Below are 10,188 nucleotides of genomic sequence, written 5' to 3'. Positions count from 1 at the left end.
GTTGGCTCTGACTCTTCTCAGCTTGGATGTGAAGATTAATTATGTTCATCAAAAAGGGTTTTTGAATCTCATGTCCAGCTAAATTCAACTCACCAACCATTTTCTTAGAACCTTTGCCTGACACTAAATGGCACACAGTCACAAGTATAACTGAGGAAAGTACTGACACATTTGTGAAAAGCTTTAACTGGTTTCCGTGTAAGAATTAGCCTCCTCCCTCTCCTTAGGTCTTAATCCCTGGGAAAGGGCTCATGTCTGGAACAAATATAAGATGTATGAGAAATGGATATATGCAGGGCTGGCAAAGGGGCTCAAGTGGTAGCGTGCATGCCTAGTAAGCTTGAGGACAACAGTTCAATTCCCCGTACTGCAGAAAAGTAGAAAAAAATGAGGGCAGGTGGAGTGACTCAAGTGGTAGAGTGCCTGCCTAGCAAGTGTGAGGCCCTGAGTTCAAACCCTAGTGCTGCCAAAAAAAAAAAAAAAGAAATGTATATATGCATATATATGGAATATAAGAAAAACTTGGGAGAATCAGACATGGTGTTAAAAAACATTTAGTTCAAAAAAAATGTATTAAGTTCAGCACCAACACTTCTATTGCTAAGTTGTGTGATTGTAAAGTGAGGATAGCCAGTCCTCGGACTCTGGAGACTGAAAAGGCCTACAGCAATTCAAAGGGAAGCTTCAACAAATGGCATTAATCTTCCGAACCTTTCAGAACCGCCCAAGTAGAAGCAAGAGGGATTGCAGAGACTACACTTCCCACAATGCTCAGTGAGGAAAAGTGAGTGGGTGGGGCGGTGAGTGTAGGGGTGCGTATTTCGGATAAGTTGAGCTAGACCTACGCCCACTCTCGAGGGCGGGGCTGTCTCTGGAAGGTAGACGGTAGTTGTAGTTTTGTTTTACTCAGGGCTCAAAGTTAACGAGAAGGTCGCGAGGGCTGACGGGACTTGTAGTCGGCGCGGAAGGCTGGCGCGCATGCGCTTCTGGGTCGGGGCGGGGCTGTAGCACTGCAGTGAAAGCAGAGGCAGCGGGCAGGCGAGCAGGGGGCGGGCGGACATCTTGGGATCCCGAGAGTGGCTGGGCCGGCGGAGCAGGGGGCCGCGGACGCCTGGTGAGCTGGGGATCTGGCCTTACGGGGTGGGAGAGAACGCCGTGGGTCGGCCTGCACCCCCCGCTCAGCCTTGCCCTTCCCTGCGCTGAGCTGAGCAGAAAGCTGCCCACACCCGGGAGGGAGCTGACGGCGGGGCGGGGGCGCCCAGGGCGCGGCTGCAGGACGGGCGGGGAGCGACGCCCTCCACCTGACCCGCTGGGTGCTTCTCGGGAGAGAGACCCGGCGAAATCCTTCCAGAGCAGGGACGCCGCGCGGCGCTTTCTCCCTGGGATCCTGACAACCCCCAGTCCTCGACGCCTCCCTCTCGGGGCAGGGTCCATTCCTCCATCTTCCTAGACAGTGACACCCCCTCCTGCCGCTTCCATGGACGGTGACAGGTCTCAGACCTTGCGGCATCCCCTCCACCCAGTTCAATGATATCCCGCGGCTCTTCCTCAGACCTGTGACAGCCCCGCACCCTCAAGACACCATCTCCTTCGGAGGTCTACTTCCCCTCCCCAGCAAAAAACCCACCACCCCCTCTCCTCATACCTTGCACCTGAAGCAAAAAGTAGGCCCTTACTTCCAGCGTTCCCTTATTTAACACGGCCAATCAATCTGCCAGTTTTTCCTCCTCAAATCCCTGACCTTTGTCATACGAAAACTTCTTTCTTTTAGGGTCCCCCAACAGCCCTGTTTGCGGCTGAGTGCCACTGAATATATTGCTGGCAGTTGCTGCTAGTCTTTCTCCTTGAATATGCCATTCCTGTCCAGGGCCCCCACTTTTGGTGCTGGTGCCCCAAACTGCCTACCACTTGATACCTGTGGACTTAGTCCTTTGCCCAGGGCCACCTCCATTTTGCATTTCATCTCCCAGCTTCTTTGAGACTGAGGGATGGGAATGTGTCCAGCACCTTGAGAGACCTCTTACTGGTCTGGGTGACAGTAACAGTTACAGTAAAGGACTTTATTTTCCAGTTTAGGAAAGTCTGCTAAACTACCCCTAGTGAAATTAATACCAAAGCTACTCCAGGAAATCTAGTACCAAATTAACCCCTTTTCTCAAACAGTCTAAGTTAGTTTGACCCAAATTTTGATATCCTTGGGCGCTGCCCCCCGCCCCCCCGCCGCCGCCGCCGCCGCCGCCGCCGCCGCTGCTTATAAGCACTTGGGCCAGAAGTGCCCACTTGGTGGATCTGGAGTCACAATTTCAGCTGGAAGGATCTATTAATTTTATAAACGTGTGTGTGTGTGCGCGCACGCTCTTTATTTTATTACACTCCAGAACTTTTTGAAAGAGGGTGGCCAGAAATAACTGTAATAAGCAGAAGCAACTTGGGTCATTGAAGTGTAGTTTGCCAGTGCTGGGGCCTTTCTCCAACTCTGTTCCCTTTGCCTGCTTATCTGACTGCCTGGGAGAGATGTTCCTGCTTAGGCCACATTCCTGGGTCCGTGTGTAGGCCTGAGGCTTCTCTTCTCTCCCCCCACCCGACCCTGCACACCCTTTCCTGGAATGTGTAGATTTCTGGAGGCTCAGGCAGGCCCTGCTGCCTTCTTAGAAGGGTAGGGGAGCCTGTGTACTCTAAAGGTTGTGCCTGGGGGCCCCAAGCATGAGCCAGCTGGAGTAATTCCTACCGCCATTCCTGCAGCCAGGCAGGCTTTCTCAGTGACTCACTGGCTAGAGTCTGATGAGAGTCTGCACAGGAGGGGGCTGAAAAGGATCCTTGCTGAGCTCAGCGCTGTGAACTGGGGGTTGGGATTACTCTCTGGCTCAGCCCCAGAAAAGGAAGAAGAGTCAAAATGGCCTTAGAATCCTAGGGCCAAGGCTCTCTGCTTCTTTCTCCCATCCAGCATGGAATAAACAGGAACTGGAGCCTGGCTGAGGGGAGGAGGGGCTGGCCTGGGAGGGCCAAAGGGTCACTTGCTGGAGGGTTGAGTCAGGGAAAAAGACAGCCTGTGACCTGCACAATAGCCCCACAGGGGACCTTGGCAGGGGTTCTGAAGTCTTCCTTACCCCCTCCCTCCCCCCCCACTCCTCACCCCCTGTCCTAGGTCTGTTCTCAGTGATGGGCCTCGGAGACTGAGCTGCCACCATGATTGGAGGCTTATTCATCTATAATCACAAAGGGGAGGTGCTCATCTCCCGGGTCTACCGAGATGACATTGGGTGAGTCCCCTAGCTGAGCCAGCTGTGCCCCTACCACCCCGGCTCCAGCATGCAATATAGCCTGGTTCCCAGGAGGATGATAGCATTGCCCTGGCAGCCAGTGTACTGGCCCCTAAGTGGGACCTACAGAATGACGGCCGCCCACAGCTTTAGGAACTCCTGCCCTTCCTGCCTCCTGTGTCCCTTAGTTGCAGGCCTGGTTGCTGGAGAAGAGTGCTTTTTCCCAACACAGGTTGATTCTTCCTTTTAGGAGGGAGAGCTGTCTCCAGTGGGTGGAGTTAGTGCCAGCCAGAGGTACTAATCCATCTAAGTCTTGCTTGAAAAGCCCTTCTCATGTTCACTGGATTCTCTTAAAAGCTTTTCCAGACTGCTGAATCCTCTCCCACTCCCTTTCTCAGGAGAAGTCAGGCTGCTGACTCAACTGTTTTCAGTTCCTCCGGGTCATTCCTGGACGAGAGGTTGTGAACAAGCTTGAGGCACTCTGTGGGTCACTGAAGGAAGGGCAGGGAGGCCATGCTGCCCTTTCTAGCACATCCAAGTAGACCTAGATAGCTCCATGTTCTGGTCCCTCAGACCTTAACAAGGAGCTACGGCCTTACTTCTTATTTTGCTACCCCCCCACCCCTGACTCCCACATGCCATGGTTCTTTTCTGAGACCCATTTAGCCTCAGCAGCTCTAATGAGATTAGGCCCCTCTGGTTCCTGCTACCCTGAGTCCTCCTCAAAGAACTCAAGATAGTCACAGAATGGGCCTGTTGCAGTGCCCCTAGCTCCTTGGCTTTCTGGCTGATGAGATGGCTTGGCCTGGCCTTTGTGGCTGTTTGTCCATTGGTGGTGGTGAGGCTGAGCTAGATTTGTGGCAATGCCTCACATTCATGAACTTGGCTGACTCCAACCATTTGTGCCCCTCCTGTCCTGGGTGGACCTGGTTAAGCCATGACTGGGTCACGTACACCTTGCATGTCTTGCTGTGTTCTCCACCCCTTGCCTGACTTGTCTCCTTCCACCTCATGGTATGTGCTGCCCTCCCTGGTGTGTTGTGTGTCTAACCCTCTCTCTTGTTGCTGTCACTCTCCTCTTCTTGCTGGCATCATTTCTCTCATCCCATCTCATTGGCTACCGTAGCAATAGGTAAGCAGCCTATCAAGCTGCCACCCAGGTATAAGTGGGGGGGGGGGCCCTGCCTCCCATCACTGTCTTTCTTCATTCTTTTTCATCCCCTGAGCTCACCTTGGAGTTGGATCCTGGATAAGAATGGTGACACAGTTCCATGCCTCGTTGGTACTTCTCACCCTATAGATTAGAGCCTTCTCCGAAGTCAGGCTGGCTTTGTCCAACTTCCAATGGAGTTAGCCTTTGCCACCGGTGGGCTGACTAGTGGTCTGTTTCTCTTCTGGGACTAGAACTTACTGGGAAGTTAGAGAAGTGGCAGCTGGGGTATAGTTGGGAAATTGAGACCAGGCCCAGGAGTCAGGAACAAACCTCTCTAACTCTGATAAACCTCACTTTACTGAGTTTACATCTGCCCGCCTATCATGTCATTGCCACTTGACTTCCCTATTACTCATTGCCTTTCAGACACCAGCCCAGTGCAGGCCCTCCTTCCATGCTCCCACTGGGAGCCATAAAAAGGGAACCACCCTAGTGATTTAGGCCTTGACTTTTCAACACGTGTCAGATTTCAGCAATGTGAAGGGTGGGGCTATTGGCAGATGTGGTTGATCCCCAATCCTCATGGGGTGAGGTTTGCCTGGGTGCTGAGCAGCCTCTGTGCACCCTTTTCCCTCAGGAGGAATGCAGTGGATGCCTTCCGAGTCAATGTTATCCATGCACGGCAGCAGGTGCGCAGCCCTGTCACCAACATCGCTCGTACCAGCTTCTTCCATGTTAAGCGGTCTAACATCTGGCTGGCAGCTGTCACCAAGCAGAATGTCAATGCTGCCATGGTCTTCGAATTCCTCTATAAGATGTGTGACGTAATGGCTGCCTATTTTGGCAAGATCAGCGAGGAAAACATCAAGAATAATTTTGTGCTCATATACGAGCTGCTGGATGGTGAGGCTAGTGAGGTGGCTGGTGGGGTGGGAATGGACCTAACTGGGTGGGGCCTGGAGGCCAGCGTAGGCCTGGGGTTCCAGTGCACTCTGAACTTTGTTTCTTGAGTATGTGGTCTCTAGGGCTAGGATCTCTTGAGCAGGCCAGTTAAAATTCAGACCTAAAGGCTACTCTGATATAGAGCACAGAAATAGGCCAGCAAGTGGGGGTGGGGAAGTTTTGATGTTTTCCAGGGCTGGGAACCTGGCTTAGGTGTGGTGCCTGATCCTCCAGTATTTATCCTATCACCTTTGTGGTTTGGTCCTTAGTTCACTGACTGTCCTCCTGGCATTTCATCTTAATAGCTACTTCAGAGCCTGGGAATGGTGAGATCTTAGAGGTCCCTTGGGGTGCACTGTTATCTTGCTCCTCTCTAGGGTGTGATGTGTGAGTCTTTCCCCCTCCCCAACGTCTATTTTTTAAAGAAAAGGAGGAGTCATGTCCTTTTGACCTCTCACCCACTGACCATGTGAATCTTTATCTCTGCGATTTCTCTATTTGAAAAAAGCAAACATTTTAATTGTTTTTTGGAGGATGTGTTTTGGTGTTACTGGGGTTTGAATTCAGGGCCTTGAACTTGTTAGGAAGGCACTGTACCTCTTGAGCCACACCCCCAGGCCTTAACTGTTCTCTTGGGAAGTATAAATCACAGAGTAAATGCTGCAAAGCTGGAAGACCTTGCTGCATACAATCCCACAAAGTCTTCAGGAGCTATGCTGGCCAGACCTGTCCAGACCAAGGGAAGGACTGCAGTGAAGGAGCCTTTGGTTGTATCCAGGGGCTGATGATTCCCTTCCTTTTACAGAGATCCTGGACTTTGGCTACCCACAGAACTCAGAGACAGGCGCACTGAAAACCTTCATTACCCAGCAGGGCATCAAGAGTCAGGTACTTAAATTTGTAGACCACAGGCAGGGTGATGCCCAATCTCCCTTTAGCCAAGCTTGCCTCTATCCTTGTCCAAGCTGACTCATGAGCCTGCCCTTGAAAGGAAGTGCTGGTCTGAGCCTCCTGCCATGAGTGGTGGCCTGTTTTGCCCTATGTGGCCCTTTCGCCCCAGAGGCAGCCGATTCAGCATCTGTGTTCCTGGGAATACAGCTCAAGCAGTTTCTACAGGGCAGGAAAGGGGTGTGGGGTGCTTTAGAGGCCTGTTGTTCTTCAGGAGAAGAGCATATGGGCTTTCCTTTAGGATCTAAGCCTCATAGTTTCTCCTTTTCTGCCTCCCTTGCTGCTTCCTGTGGGAACCCTGTTGGCCCTGCGGCCTCCAGCATCAGGTAATTTATTCCCTTGGCTTCTATCTTTGCATCTTTGCTGTTTTCTCCAGGCTCTACCCCATGAAGCTTGTGGGGGAGGATGGGTTGTAGGGTGAGGACTAGAAGGAGTGGGATGAGGATGGAGTGGGGAGAAACAGGGTGGTTGAAAGGGGAAAGGAGTAAGGCCATTGCTGCTTGTCTCTATCCCCATGTAGACAAAGGAAGAACAATCCCAGATTACCAGCCAGGTGACTGGGCAAATAGGCTGGCGGCGAGAGGGCATCAAGTATCGCCGGAATGAACTCTTCCTGGATGTGCTGGAGAGTGTAAACCTGCTCATGTCCCCACAGGGTGAGAGCCCTCTCTTGATGAAGCTGAGGGGCCAGAGCAGGATACTGAACTTACCTGCTTGACTCCACTGCTTCCCTGTGTTGCCTGCTCTATCACCAGGGCAGGTGCTGAGCGCCCATGTGTCAGGCCGGGTGGTAATGAAGAGCTACTTGAGTGGCATGCCTGAGTGCAAATTTGGAATGAATGACAAGATTGTCATCGAAAAGCAGGGCAAAGGCACAGCTGATGAAACAAGCAAGAGGTACCTGAGTGAGGGGAGCCCGAGGGAAAGGGTGGGTGGGCTTTGGAGTGTTCAGTGGGGCCTGGTTAACCAGGCCTGGATTTCATTTCTGGTAGAATTTCAAACTATGTCTTTCCTTAGTGTGCTTGGCTGGTTGTTCTTGACATCAATGATAAGTGAGATGAGGGGACTGTCATTAGCCTATTATCCTCAGAGAGCAAGCTCCTTTGTTTGGTCCCCAGGATCAAGGCCTCATCTGTACATTCTGATGGTCTCTACCCAGTGTCCCTGAAACACCCAAGTCTCCAACAGCAAGACTCTTTTTTTTTTTTTTTATTCATATGTGCATACAATGCTTGGGTCATTTCTCCCCCCTGCCCCCACCCCCTCCCTTACCACCCACTCCGTCCCCTCCCTCTCCCCCAGCAAGGCTCTTAAGAGATGATGACCTTGAAAAGCTCTCTCATCTGAACTATGGAGCATGGACTCCCAAGTCAGAGAGCTGCATTCTAGCAGCTTTCTGTAGCTTTGCTTGCCTGGAGTGGGGTGGTCTCCCAGCCTGGCACCTGCCACTCCTGTACCAATGAAGAGTGCTCTTCTGCTTGCAGTGGGAAGCAATCAATTGCCATTGATGACTGCACATTCCACCAGTGTGTTCGACTTAGCAAATTTGACTCTGAACGCAGCATCAGCTTCATCCCACCAGATGGAGAATTTGAGCTCATGAGGTACCATGGGGTGGGAGGGGGCTGGGGGTTCTGGTCGAGGAGATAGAAGAGAGGGAGTAGGACAAGGCCTTGGGGGCCAACCTTGTGCATCCCCAAAGGTATCGTACCACCAAGGACATCATCCTTCCTTTCCGGGTGATCCCACTTGTACGGGAAGTGGGACGCACCAAACTGGAGGTCAAGGTGGTCATCAAGTCCAACTTCAAGCCCTCACTGTTGGCCCAGAAGATTGAGGTGAGAACAGGGGACTTAGGGAGGGAAAACTTGTCCTTAGGAATAAAGGCAGCTGATACTAGGGCTTGACAAAGCTCTCTGACAGCTGTGTCATTTCTAGGTGAGGATCCCAACCCCTCTGAACACAAGCGGGGTGCAGGTGATCTGCATGAAGGGGAAGGCCAAATACAAGGCTAGCGAGAACGCCATTGTGTGGAAGTGAGTCTTTCCTTCAGGAGGCCACAGCAGGGCTCAATATACCAGTGTGCCTTCTTATTAAATGTTACCGTCTGTCCTCTCAAGTGTGGGTGGGAGAAGTACCTGCTTCTCCAAGAGCCTCTGCGTCTGTTGTCAGTCTTTATACCTGTGTGTGTTCATGTCTGCACTTGGGCTTGTGTATATGTCTGTTTTTAAAAAGCCATAGCATTTCCCACCTCCCCTTGTAATATATCTGTGAAGCAGACAGAAGGGTAAGGATTAGCTCCCCCACGTATCTTAAACAGAAACTGTAGTCCCAAGTGCAAAACTACTAACAGATCCAAGGTTCCACAGCAAGTGGTTATCAGGGACTATCTACTTCTCCTTGTTCTGGCACCTCCAAGCTTGTGGGCTCTGTTCCCTGCTTGAAATGAGGGAACCTCCTCCAAGATACCACCAACAGGCACTTGCTGACCATTGCCCCTGTGTTCCCAGGATCAAGCGTATGGCAGGCATGAAGGAATCACAGATTAGCGCAGAGATTGAGCTTCTGCCAACCAACGACAAGAAGAAGTGGGCTCGACCTCCCATTTCCATGAACTTTGAGGTATGACAGAGGAGGGGCCTAAAAATAACACCATGGCAGGATATGCTAGTAAAGATAGGAGAGATCATTCAGCTCAACCTCTATACCTTAGAAATGAGGAAACTCAGCCCTAGAAGGGAGAAGGGGCTTTAATTCACAGACCCATTATTCTCCCTTCAGGCCTTTTAATAGAAATTGCTGTTCACACAGAAAAGTCTTGACTTCTCTTGGCTTGTCACAAAACAGTTCTTTAGAAAAATTCAGATTGTTTGAATGCCAGGAAAGACAGCAAGCTTTCTTAATGAGCTGACTTTGCTTTGTGCATGTTAGACATGTAATTTTCTCCCCCTTATTTTTCAAGTCCATAATATTGAACAAGATAAGTATGTCCTAAGGCAGCTCTGGCTGCTGCCTCCAGCTGATTAAAGGAATTGCTTCAAGTTATCACAGGTGGGGCCTGACTTCAAACCTATGATGATTGCTAGTTACTCTTGATATGCTTTCTTTAGAAACCTCTTAGAGGGCTCCCCACCACCACAGTTTCCCCCAGATTCTTTCAGGGTCCCAGTCATCCAAACACCTATAGCAGATGAGGTAGGGCAAAGCTACAGAACTTGCCAGAGGAGAGCATCTGTGAGAGGAAGGTAACATTCCTAACTGGAGCTGTCTCCTGCCCAGGTGCCATTCGCGCCCTCTGGCCTCAAGGTGCGCTACTTGAAGGTGTTTGAACCGAAGCTGAACTACAGTGACCATGATGTCATCAAATGGGTGCGCTACATTGGCCGCAGCGGCATTTATGAAACCCGATGTTAGCTGCCTAGTGGCAGCTAGCCCACCTCCGTCCCCACCCTCTTCCATGGTCCAGGTGACCCTGGCCAGCACACATCAATGTCTCCTTCTCCCCACTGCTTTGCTGCCTTCCCTCTGCACCAGCCCCTGAGTCTAGGTCTGGACCAACCACATCACAAGTGGGACTGGTGGAGTAGTCCCTGGGCTCCCTGGGCCAGGTGATTTGCAGGGCTCCTGCTCTTCCATCCGTCTGCCTTGGCCAAGTGCCAGGCTCTGAGTTCTGTGACCAAAGCCAGGTGGGCCCCCTCTCCTCCCCACCCCTGTGGCCACACCTCTGGAGAGGGAGGGTTGGCTGCCTCTCACCTTGGAGCTTCCCTAAAGGCCAGTAACGGATCCCCAGCCCTCAATCCCTACTCTGCTTTGGGATAGTGTGAGCTTCATTTTGTACACGTGTGACTTCGTCCAGTTAAAAACCCAATAAACTGTAGAACAGGC

At 51.5% G+C, this 10,188-nt stretch overlaps 1 protein-coding gene across 1 annotated transcript; it reads left to right on the top strand.

The window, feature by feature from the left end:
* The first annotated feature begins 975 nt into the window (after window positions 1–975).
* On the top strand, window positions 976–10,188 carry Ap2m1 (adaptor related protein complex 2 subunit mu 1). The gene is made up of 11 exons (XM_020175831.2): window positions 976–1,114; window positions 3,146–3,260; window positions 5,051–5,316; window positions 6,161–6,243; window positions 6,824–6,959; window positions 7,059–7,200; window positions 7,788–7,907; window positions 8,006–8,141; window positions 8,242–8,339; window positions 8,814–8,925; window positions 9,583–10,188. The coding sequence occupies exons 2-11, from the start codon at window positions 3,187–3,189 to the stop codon at window positions 9,715–9,717; spliced, it is 1,302 nt and encodes a 433-aa protein (XP_020031420.1). The 5' UTR covers window positions 976–1,114; window positions 3,146–3,186; the 3' UTR covers window positions 9,718–10,188.

This window comes from Castor canadensis, chromosome 5, assembly GCF_047511655.1.
Source record: "Castor canadensis chromosome 5, mCasCan1.hap1v2, whole genome shotgun sequence".
NCBI lineage: Eukaryota > Metazoa > Chordata > Mammalia > Rodentia > Castoridae > Castor > Castor canadensis.
This window is presented reverse-complemented; position numbering and strand designations above follow the sequence as displayed.